This window comes from Schistocerca nitens, chromosome 1 (genome assembly GCF_023898315.1).
Source record: "Schistocerca nitens isolate TAMUIC-IGC-003100 chromosome 1, iqSchNite1.1, whole genome shotgun sequence".
NCBI lineage: Eukaryota > Metazoa > Arthropoda > Insecta > Orthoptera > Acrididae > Schistocerca > Schistocerca nitens.
In genome coordinates, this window is record NC_064614.1 from 748,188,309 (window position 1) to 748,201,015 (window position 12,707).

General features: G+C 43.9%; 1 protein-coding gene across 1 annotated transcript in view; it reads right to left on the reverse strand.

Moving 5' to 3' along the window:
• Window positions 1-1,328: 1,328 nt before the first annotated feature.
• The window catches only part of LOC126198430 (venom carboxylesterase-6-like), a 79,833-nt gene continuing 68,454 nt past the window's right edge, over window positions 1,329-12,707 (reverse strand). Inside the window, exon 6 of the mRNA XM_049934781.1 lies at window positions 1,329-1,567. Within this exon, the coding sequence (XP_049790738.1) occupies window positions 1,381-1,567 (187 nt within the window). The 3' untranslated portion in view covers window positions 1,329-1,380. The remainder of the gene's footprint in view (window positions 1,568-12,707) is intronic.

A 12,707-nucleotide genomic window follows, 5' to 3' on the forward strand; every position in this document is an offset into this window, starting at 1 on the left:
TGTGGTTTTACTGTCCTTCAACAACTTTACATAGATGCTCACAATGCCAGGGCACAAACAGCCAACCAGCTTCATCATTTCAGAGATAGTCATTCTCAGGCACCAGGCTATAACAATCTGTCCTTTACCAAATTATGCAATAAATTGCAGAGAACCATCAAAGTTGCAATATTAATTTTCTTTATTACTTGGTGACTAGTTTTTAGCCTAAGCTCATTACCAAATCATCCAATTAGCTATGCAATAACACAAATTATGATGCAATAACACAAATTATGATAGCCTCATGACTGTTCATTCTAGTTAAACACATCTAATAAAGCAGTGCAGCACTATACTTCATTTACCTAACTTAGTTAATTAGCTAGTTAGATAGGTAAATGGAGTTCAGCCCTGCACTGCTTTACAAGATGTGGTCAACTAGGATGAACAGCCATGTGGCTGTCATAATGTATGTTTTCTCATATCTCACTGGGCGATTTGAATAATGAGCAAAGGCTCAAAATTAGACATCAAGTATTAATGAAAATTAATACTGCAACCTTGACAGTTCTCTGCAATTTATTGCATAGTTTGGTAACAATAGAGTTGCTGATGCCATGCCTTCCAGAATGCTGGAAATTAGTACATCTGTCTTTTGTCAAAATTGCTTATGTCTGTGGAGTTTCTCATTTGTGGTCCATATTGTCACTAGAATGATTCCCCACTTGTTTCTGCTCTGCTTATATACTTTCATTACCACATTGGTATGACACTAGGCAGCATTAAACCTCATGGGGGGTAGTAGTATAATCTTTTGACTCATCAGTGTCTGTGAAAGAGCTAGGATAATTTTACTGTTTCATGTCCTCTGTCACAACCAGGTGTTGTAACCATAGGATTATTTTTAAGCATTCATAAATAATTATTGTTGTAGGTTGGTGCCTCAGTGTGTAGCTATCAGGTGTAGGCTGACATGAAAATTTAGTCAGTCACCTGTTATCTCTGCTATTTGCATTCCCTTCTATTTTAGATGAAGAAATTCTTATTTTTGAAAATTTTGGAATCATTATTTAATTCCAGATGGAATGAATTACCATATAATAGAGTTTACCTTTCATAGAGGAATACTTTTTTATTCATTAGCATCCAAACTACACACCTGTCATCCATTTTAATGAAATAAAATAAATGAACCTTTCCCATTCTTTATTACCATTCATCTGTGTCATGTAATATCAAATGTCATACACTACTCAAAAACTTTCTGGTACTATGAGTAAGTGACAAATGTACTCAGACACACTGCTGAAATATAACATTAAATATTATATCACCTCTGCATTAACTTAGAATAACTGTAGTGACTTCTAATGGATTACTTGTTGTTTTCTGTTGTTATTAAGAAGGTGAATGAAAGTATTTAGCTCTCTGGTCTGGAATTTTGTTCCAAAAGTTAAGATGTCCAAGGTCTGAATCCTCTGTCATGTTATAGTTTGTAGGACTATTAATTTCCAGGAGGTCTATCTGTGCTCCTGTTGAACTTGTTGGTGTCCAGCCAAAATTATGTTTTTCAGAATTAGGATTTCTGTGGGAAAAGAAAAGTGTGTATCATACTTTCACAAACTTAAGCCACAATAAGCAGTAATTATATTTAGGCATATTGCAGTGGTACACAAATAATTTAATAATGAGAAGGGGCTACATAATATGCAGGCATGTAGAGCATATTCTGAACTAAAACATAATGAGGCATACTGAACAGAATGACCTCTACACTACCCAGCACAGATTCAGAAAATGTCAGTCATGTGAAACACAATTTGAACATTCCTCATACGATGCCATGAAACACGTGATCAAGGCAGTTGAGTAGATGCAGCATTTCTTGACTTCTGAAAAGCATTTGACTCAGTACCACATGTATGCTTATTTATAAAAGTATGATCATGAGAAGTATCATACAAAATTTGTGAATGGCTTGAGAATTTCTAGGTACCAATGATGCAACATGTTGCCTTGGATGGAGACTCATTGACAAACACAGAAGTAACTTCAGGCCTCTGTTGGAACCCTTACTGCACATTTTGTATTTAATGTCCTGGCAGACAATACTTGTAGTAACCTACATTAGTGCCTACAGTATAAAATTCAGCACCCTCTCCAAATTTGAAGTTTCTTTCCTTAGCAGTTTGGGTTTGGCAATGATGAGGCATGAATCAGTCAGGCTCTATTTCACCCCCTTAGGGGATGAATTTCCAAAAATGATTGAATCATGTAATTTTTTATTTCCAACCAAGAAGCCAAATTGAAATTTTCATAGATTTAACTTTAAAAACTGTTTTCATAATGAAATTTCCTCCCATATATCAACTTCTTAAGGATTGTATTTCAAAATACACTGAAACACAGTTTTCTTTTTTTACTTCTGACCAAGAACTCAAATAACAGTTTTCATGGACATAGCTTTAAAAGTTTTATTAGTTCTTTAATAACAATTTATTAAAAAAAACTTTCACTGACTACTCCTCACCTGTCCCCCTCCCATCACAAAAAAAAAATGCTGAATCACATATTTCTTTCTTTCTGGCCAAGACACCAAATACCAATTTTCACAGTTATAGCTCCAAAATTGCCTTAATAGTGAAGTATTGTCAAAACCTCTTTCATCCCTTTATTTTTTCAACCCATTACAGATGGAATTTTGAAAAATCTCTTCTTAAACAATGCCTACAGTATAAGATCAATATCCTCTTCAAATTTCAAGTATGTATGCTTAGCAGCTTGGGCTGGGAAATGATGAGTCAGTCAGTAAGTCAATCAGTCAGGACATTTCCTTTCATACACAGAGATTTACAAAAAGTTTAAAATTTTAATATGTCTTTTAAAACTTAAAATGTAGAAAATCTAAGATCTTCAGAAAAATTAGGGCTTCAGCATTCTCAGAACAGAATTTAAAAATATTGGAAGGTATAAAAATGGATGGTGTCTTGAAATCATATCTTAATTAATAAACAGCTTTTGAATTTCAGAAATTTAAGCCTCCTGAATCAATTAATTTAAAGTGAAAACAGTGACACTGTTATGTTTCTGGTTTGAGACTGTATATCTGTAATATTAAGTGTGTGAAAGCTTTTGTGCACTGTAAAAGTTGATAAATTCATATACACTTATAGGCAATCATGATTATATATTTTTGATAATAAGATAATGAGGCATGTCTGTAGCATGTTAAATAGTTGGATTAATCATGTTTCATTTCAGCTTATCATGAAAGTCTACTTACAAAGTTTCAAGGACCTGTATTAAGTGAGGTATCTAGAAATGTACTCCAGTACTCTACATACTACTTCCATATGAAACGTGAAGAGAAGGCAGTGTGCACAGTGGCGTTTAAGAAGTTAGTATACTCACACGCTAAGCACAAAAGGAATGGGGTGAAAACCCTAATATGTCATAGAATGAGATGTATCCTCTGCCATCCATTTCACAGAATATGGATATGGATGCAGAGTGTCTTTAGCACCCACAGATAACAGTAGCCAGGTGTGTGTGAGTTCTCTCTGTCTGACAAAGGACTTACAAGGAAAAGGCCTTAGACATGGCCAACCAATTTGGCTCAGATTTGGCAGGTCGTTTGTGTACAACCAAAAGCAAAGGACTCTGAGATATTTTGGCTCAACACCCCTGTCCCCTCGCTTTTGTGAAAATCACCCCTAAAGTTATGATGAGCAATCAACTCAAAATTGGTGAGGTCAATAGATAGCGTAACGGCCAAGGTAACTGGCTGGGAAGTGGAGAACCCAGGTTCAAATGTCAAGGAAACTGTTAAAGTGTTGCAAGACAGATCTCTTATCAATGCATTACCAGAAGCAGGCAGTTATGTTTCTTGACTTTCCAGATTGATAGGAGTGGCTATTGTCGAGCAATTTTTGGAGCTGATGAACGGAATGACTTTTGTTGATACTGAAGAACTATGCCATTAAGGCAAAGCAGAAGGTGATTCAATGGAAGATATCATGACTAGTGAATCACAAAATGGTCATAACACTTTGGAAATGTCCATATCACAGGCAATCTGTGCTTTATCTGTTATTAAACGATTGAACTACAGCACTATACCCCTTGAAGTAAAAGTAAAGGCGGTAGCGCTAGCCAGGAATCATCCAAATTGGAACCTACAAACACTCCAAAAGAATGGAGCAAAAACAGCCCTGAAAAGCAAGAAGAACTTAAAATTGTGGGAAAATGATATCGTTAAAGGAGGAACGAGATATGACAAATACTAGGCAAAAATTAGTGGGCACACAATTGATGTGTCGAACCTTGTCATTGTAATGAGAATGTTGTTGTTGTTGTTGTTGTTGTGGTCTTCAGTCCTGATACTGGTTTGATGCAGCTCTCCATGCTACTCTATCCTGTGCAAGCTTTTTCATCTCCCAGTACCTACTGCAACCTACATCCTTCTGAATCTGCTTAGTGTATTCATCTCTTGGTCTCCCTCTACAATTTTTACCCTCCACGCTGCCCTCCAATACTAAATTGGTGATCCCTTGATGAGAATACTCCAGGAGTGGCCTGCAGGTGCAGCACTTCAATATACAACCTACAAGGATTTTATGTTTGCTACATCATTATCTTGGCAAGGAATTTTAAATTGGAATATAACATTTGTCAATGGCATGTCACTAAATACATCTCCCACAAGGAGGTAGAAAATATAGAAGATATACAGAAAATAGTGGCTCTTTTCAGCACACAAATGGGGTCACTTATGATCAGTTTTAATTGTTATTACACGATAACACTGATCAAACAGGATGTGAATATCAGGTGAATGTTCAACATATGTTATTGCATAATGGAGAAAAACAAACCCTGTCACAGTTGGTAGTAGAAAAAAATAAAAAAATAAAAATAAATAAAAAAAATTGTACACAGTGCAATATGCCATCACAGCCTCTGAAAAAGTGTTGCCTAAGGTTTTCCTGTGTTTGCAAGAAATGAATGTTACATTTGGTCCTTGGCTTACAGAAGAGGTCAATTGCTTAACCAACTCATTGAAAAATGTTTACATTATTTGCTCCATATCCAGGAAATTGACAAATGCAATTTGCAGAACATTTTTTGAGAATGTTTTAAAACCATATGCTGCTGATAACAAGTTTTGTCTAATAGTGGATTCCTGGTGTGGACAAACTAATACTCTAATGTACAACACCATGTTTATAGATGACAAGGGTCAGCAGACATGCACGGTAAAAGTAATACCGCCACCAAACTATGCAGCTCTGTGCCAGACGTGTGATGGTTATGTCTATCATCAGGTTAAAAACTTTATTTCAAGGTTTCAGAATTGCAGCGTGCTTCTGGAAACCAAGCAGGAATTGCACAACTGCATGGATGTCCATAACTATTCAGAGCATAATTCATGACCAACTTTCAGCATCAATTTTTCAGGCAATAATATCATATGAGTGTTATGCATCAATATTAATACCAACGAAAGACATATTTTTAAATGTACACCATGTTTGTTTTCTGCCTACTCTACAAAAGGAACAGTGTAGCTGTCAAAAGATTGCATTCATTAGATGTTCTTGGTGCCGCAAGTATATTTGTTTCAAATGTTTATACAACAAGTACCATCCATCTAGTTGTTCAAATAAAAGTAAGGACACATAACAGTGACTGGAAGAGCCATTGTAAAATGACCAGGAGTAACATTTTAGTTGTTTACTAGCCCAAGAAGTTTGAGAAATTTATTTGCCTACCTTTTTATCATTCCTTATTTATTTACATACATTATTACCCCTCCTGTCCTTATCAATTGAGATATGGAAAAATACAAACAAGAAGAATAACATCTGCTAGGTTCCCTCAAGATTTGAACCTGGGTTATCTGCTTCCCATCCGGTTACCTTGGCCGTTATGGGGGGTAGTGGACCGGTGGGGACTCGGGGGGCAAAGTGGGCAGGAGTTGAAACCTGAAGCCTGGCCACAGTGTCCCCCTCACCACACCACCACCGAGCCTGTGGTGCTTAGGGAAGTGGGAAACACAGGAATCAACAGAAGTGGAAGGGGTTGTTGTTATTTATTTATTTGCATTGTGTTTTTATTACATTCACTATTATCAGGAAATTATGTGAACACATCGGTGAAAGAGAAAAAAATATATAAATTCTGGGTAAAGAAAAAGAAAAGAAAAAGGAAAAGCAAAAAGAAATAAAATCCGTGCAATCTGTGACGTGCTCTCCCATCCGCGGAGGTCAGAAGTAGAATCGATCATAGGCGGCTTAAACTCAGAAACCGCCAGAGGAGGAGGGGTAGGTGCCCTCTGAGCCAGGCACCGCCCAACTTAGTGGAGGTCTAACAAAGACCGCTCGAAGATAGTTAGCAAATAATGTTCGGTAACGTAGCGTGTTTTTGAGAGCTGCATGTGCTGTTCGTAAATAGGCCCAGAAGTCGAGGCAGGATTTAGGTCCCTCATGAAAGAGATAAGCGACCACCCACCCTTTGACCCACGTAATAGCGTGACATTTGGCAGCAGGAAAATGTCTGTCCTCCGGGTATAGAAACATTCGAGGTTTGATTGTGTCTGGTGGCACCCGGATATATCAGGCAGTGATTTGCTCGACAAAGCGCCATACATCTTGCGAAGAGGCGCATGTCAGACGGTGTTCATCAGTGTCCAGTTACTGGTAAAGGAGACAAAGAGGGGATTCTGATAAGCCAATGCTGTGCAGTCGCTGCATCATGGCAAATTTCCTGTTGACTATGTGATACCACAGTGCCCGGACGTTCATAGGGAGGAAGGGTTGGTGGATGGTAGTCGACTCTATGGGCCACTGGATGGAGAGATGTTTGGTCTCCATCACATTCCAGGGAACACAGCACGGCAGCAGGCTGAAAAATCCTTAGTCCTGGGTGGGCGCGTATCTGGGAGACTGGTATGTATGTTAACTGTAGTCGTCGAAATATGAGACAAATGATGCACGATATGGCCGACAGACACTGGTGGTGAGGTGGAAGCAGGTAGGATGACCTCAAGCAAGCTGCGTGTTAGAGATGTACCCTGGCCTGTCCACTGTTTTCTCATGGTACTCATGTACAAGGCTGCAGCTCGCATACGGACATTGACGAGCCTGACGCCACCATCCCGTGGGGGCAGGGTAAGTGTCTTATAATGGACTTTAAACATGGAACCAGCCATGAGATAATAGCTAAAAGCCGCCTGAAGGTTGCACCCAATTGCAGTTGGCAGAGGGAGAACTTGTGCGATGTCGACCAATTTTGATGCCACATAAAGATTAAGAAACTCAACCCGTTGAAGTGTGTTCTGGCGTGGCACAAGAGGTTCTGGCGGACATCATTGCGGATGACGTGTAACAGGCAACGGTAATTCATTGCCACAGTGCGTGTGACCTTGGGGGTAAAGGTAATGCCCAAGTACTGGAAAGTTCACCCTCCTGGAGGCATCGTCCAATGTGCATTGCAGAAGATTTGGCGACATTCATGGCACTGCCAGCGGCAGCCCCATAATGGATAATCAATTCGAGGACTGCTCGAATCTCAGAGCCGGAGCAAATGAGGAGGAGGAGGTCATCAGCATATGCCCAACAGCGAAAAGTGTGTTGGCGTAGGATGAAGCCAAAGAGCTTGGTTGTCAAACCACCAACGAGGGGCTCAAGGGCAATGGCATACAGGAGGGTAGAGAGGGGGCACCCCTGCCATATCGAACGGCAGATAGGTACTGGCCCTGCTAAACCTCCATCGACTTGGACACGTGAACTGGCACTGTTGTAAAGACGCCGTATGACGTCAAGAAAACAGGAAAAGATGGCGCACTTTATCGAAGGCACTGTCAAAGTCTATAGCGACGCATGGAGTCTGCAGGCTGCCGCCATCGCAATTAAGTCGCGGCATTCCCCTGTGGCAGTCTGTATGTTAACCTGTCCTCCAGGCATCATTTGCTCTGGCGAGAGGATATGAGGGAGTATTGTTCGGAGCCGCAGTGCCAGTAAGTGCGTGAAAATCTTGTAATAGACATTGAGTGGGCTGAGCGGTCTGTAACTCGTGACCATCAAACCATGTGCTGGTTTGTGGACTGGTATGATTCTGCCCTCAGCAAAGGCGGGTGGGAATGCTTGGTCAGATGTCACCAGTTCATGATACATAGTTGTCCACCGTGGTGCCATGAGGTCCCGAAAGGTACGGTAAAACTCAATCGGTAAGCCATCAATGCCAGGTGATCTGTTGACAGCACCCTTGGCGATTGCGTTGTTGACTTCATCTTGTGTGACCGCCACTGTCGAAACATCCATCTCCGTGTGGGGAAGGGTGCGCGTGACGTAATGCAAAATGGAGTCATCTGCTGCAGTTTCAGCATCTTCTTCACTATAAGTACGACGGTAGTGCTCGACGAATGCGTGGACGATGTCATTCTGACTGGTCACCTGCGTGCCATGAGGCGTGGTCAGAGTGCTCATGATCTGCCGACGACGCCGTCGTACATCGGACACTATATGATGCATGGATGGAATTTCTAAACTCGTGTGATCATGGCGTCGTGTCCGTATCACCACCCCTTGCAATTTCCGGTGTGCCAGCGCAATTATCTTCGCCTTAGTTCTTTGCCGTTCCAACTGGTTGTCTGGGGTTGGCGGTTGAGCGCCCAGATCTCGGAGAATCACATAACAGAAGTCAACAGTGTTGCGATGCCAGTCGGCCATGTCCTTCCCGTATCTCATCAGTGTCCTCCAGATCACCAGCTTGGCGCAGTCCAACCACCATGTCAATGTCGAGCGGTAGCGGGAAAGGCGTCATTCGCAGGCTGTCCACGTTTCAGTGACTTGTTGGCGACCTGCCAGGTCACGCAGGTGAGAAGTGTTGAGTTTCCGTGGTGCATGGCTGCACCATACTGATTGCGGCGGAAGGAGGACCGTACAGATGTAAGCGCAATGGTCAGAAAAGGCCAGCAGCCAGCGTTTGGCACCCCGTATCGCAGATCTAAGAGTTTGTGAGGCATATATCCTGTCTAGTCGGCTTGTGGAATGACTGGTAAGAAAGGTATGGCCAGAACGGTCGCCGTGTTGAACTTCCCAGGTATCGTGAAGCAGGAGGTCTCGCACCACTATATGTAGTTCCTGACATGTAGTATAGTGGGGAATCTGGTCTTTGGGATGCAGAATGCAGTTGAAATCACCTCCTAATAGGCAGTGGTCATAATGCCCTAAAAACAGGGGAGCGATTTCCTCGGAATAAAACTGGGCTCTTTCATGCCGTTGGTTGGTGCCTGAGGGAGTGTAGACATTAATGATGCATGTCCCCATGGCAGTGAGTGCCATGCCCCGAGCTGATGGAAGGAAGGCGACGTCGGTCACAGAAATCCCGTGGCGGACATAGATGGCCAGTCCATGGCCCATAGGATCACTTGCGGAGGCGTGGGCGGTATAGCCATTGATATCCGGGAGACTAGGCAAGTGAACTTCCTGCAGAAGGGCGAAATCAATATCCGAAGCCCAGAACATCTCCTACATAAGGTGGATTTTCACCCTGGAACGGATGTTATTGGTGTTGATGGTTGCTATCCGGTAGGCCTGGTGGCGGACTGCTGGAGGCTGGTCCACTCTGCCGTCCGCGCAAGGCCGCGGGTGTCGCAGCGGAATGTTATCCCACTGGCTCACATGGGATTCTGGGGAGAATACGATTAGTGTTTTGGCCCTGACGGCGCAGGGTTCCGTAACGGGTCCTGCTCCTCGACCTCCTCCTCATGCCAAGCCGTGGAAGCGGGCACCGGTGTATCATCCATTTCGTCTGCAGAGGATGTTGTAATGGTGTGTGGTGTAGTGTCGCCTGTAATATGTTCATGATTTAGTTCAGCATCAGCACGGGCCGCAGGCACACCAGTGGATGTCTCCGCGTTCGTAACACCTTCATCAGCAGTAGCGGGTTTTGAGGCTTTGTGGTGGTCAACAGTTGCGTCCTCCTCAACTTGCAACATCTCCTCTTGGCCGGAAACTGTGCAACATCTTGGCTTGTGATGTTTAGGAGAATGTTGTTTCCTTGCGTGACCCTCCGTGTCTGACGACCAGTGTAGGATTTATGAGTGAGTCAATCTCCATCATGTTGCCGAGGTCAGGGTCAGCGTCCGGTTGCGTCAGAATTGTCGGAGTGGCGTCGATGGCTGGCCGAGGCAGTGGGCTGTCTGGTCGGGCTCGTTGGTGGCGTCCAGGCGATGTTTCAAAGCGGTAGGAGAAGCTAGAGCAGTGGCATAGGTCACTGGTAGCACTGTAGGTTGCGACGTGGGTGGTTCTTTGGCAACTGGAAGTTGCGTAATACGCTGTTGTTGGCACTGGGGTCTAAGGTGGTCTTGTTTGCCGCACCCGGAACAGGTCTGAGGCTGGCCATCGTATATAATTATTGCACGGCATCTGCAGATCTGTAAGTAGGTCGGGACGTGGCATCAGAGATCAATGGTGACCTGTCGGAACCCGTTTAGGACAGGATACTTCGGAAACTGTGTCCACTTCTCCGCAGTGTGGCCATGGACTGTGCTGTATGGGCGGAGTGCCGCAACGACTTCCTCAGCAGGAAGTTTGAATGGCAATTAAAAAATGTGTATTGTTCGCATACCTAAGCCTGTGTGGTCGACGGTTACCTGCCCCACATTGCCGTCAGCATGAAAGAAGCAGAGCCCCTGTTTGGTCTCACGTAGGATGTGTTCGCAAGCCGCGTCGTTAATGATTTTAACATAGACCGTGCTGCTCACGATTGACAAATGTATGCTGATAATATCGGTCACCGGGATCTTCACTTCCTCTCGCAGAAAATGCTCCACCTTTAGTGCTTTGGGTCAGGCATAATCATTGCAGAAAGTAAATCGGAGTGTAGATTTACAGTAACGGTTCACCATGGATCGTACACGGTAAGCCGGCACTTAAGCAACGGCTGTCAGAATGTAAACAAGGCAAGCTCACTCTTCGCATGCAGTCAACACGGACGCATCTCTCAGTGGAAAGTGTTTACCATGTGGGTACATAAGCAGAAGTTGTAAAAGTCTCTTTCCTAGATTTCTGGGAAAGTGTGCGTTTATGGACCCTACACCTTATGATGAAAAATGCTCTATTTATAACTATCTATTGATCATGCCAATTTTGAGTCAATTGTTCATCATAACCTTTAGGCATGATTTTCTCAAAAATGGGAAGATGTTGAGCCAAAATATCTGAGAGTCCTTTGTTTTAGGTTCAGGGCGTATACATGGACAAGGAAAAAAAATTCCCAGATTTTTCCCAGTTGAAAATACACTTTCTCCCGGGTGAAAATACTGTTTTTCCGTGTTAAGTGACAGTATACTTTTCTTTGGCACTGTAAAACTTATCAATCCTTTCAATGTTTATGGTAGAATTTCCGAGCACTTTAGAAAACGAAACTCAGGGGGGAAAAAACACATCTTCAAAAGATCTTTAATGTGCAGCAGCATGTACGCTGCTTATTTTCATGTTACGAAGGTATAAATTCAAATTCCACTAAATAACACATGTTACTTTATGAAGCATAGAAATCGAGATTGGGACGCGCTTTTGTAAGCCAGTCATAGCTCATGTCACATGATTTCACCAGCTGATGACAGCACAGTACATACACTCCTGGAAATGGAAAAAAGAACACATTGACACCGGTGTGTCAGACCCACCATACTTGCTCCGGACACTGCGAGAGGGCTGTACAAGCAATGATCACACGCACGGCACAGCGGACACACCAGGAACCGCGGTGTTGGCCGTCGAATGGCGCTAGCTGCGCAGCATTTGTGCACCGCCGCCGTCGGTGTCAGCCAGTTTGCCGTGGCATACGGAGCTCCATCGCAGTCTTTAACACTGGTAGCATGACGCGACAGCGTGGACATGAACTGTATGTGCAGTTGACGGACTTTGAGCGAGGGCGTATAGTGGGCATGCGGGAGGCCGGGTGGACGTACCACCGAATTGCTCAACACGTGGGGCGTGAGGTCTCCACAGTACATCGATGTTGTCGCCAGTGGTGCCCGTCGACCTGGGACCGGACCGCAGCGACGCACGGATGCACGCCAAGACCGTAGGATCCTACGCAGTGCCGTAGGGGACCGCACCGCCACTTCCCAGCAAATTAGGGACACTGTTGCTCCTGGGGTATCGGCGAGGACCATTCGCAACCGTCTCCATGAAGCTGGGCTACGGTCCTGCACACCATTAGGCTATCTTCCGCTCACGCCCCAACATCGTGCAGCCCGCTTCCAGTGGTGTCGCGACAGGCGTGAATGGAGGGACGAATGGAGACGTGTCGTCTTCAGCGATGAGAGTCGCTTCTGCCTTGGTGCCAATGATGGTCGTATGCATGTTTGGCGCCGTGCAGGTGAGCGCCACAATCAGGACTGCATACGACCAAGGCACACAGGGCCAACACCCGGCATCATGGTGTGGGGAGCGATCTCCTACACTGGCCGTACACCACTGGTGATCGTCGAGGGGACACTGAATAGTGCACGGTACATCCAAACCGTCATCGAACCCATCGTTCTACCATTCCTAGACCGGCAAGGGAACTTGCTGTTCCAACAGGACAATGCACGTCCGCATGTATCCTGTGCCACCCAACATGCTCTAGAAGGTGTAAGTCAACTACCCTGGCCAGCAAGATCTCCGGATCTGTCCCCCATTGAGCATGTTTGGGACTGGATGAAGCGT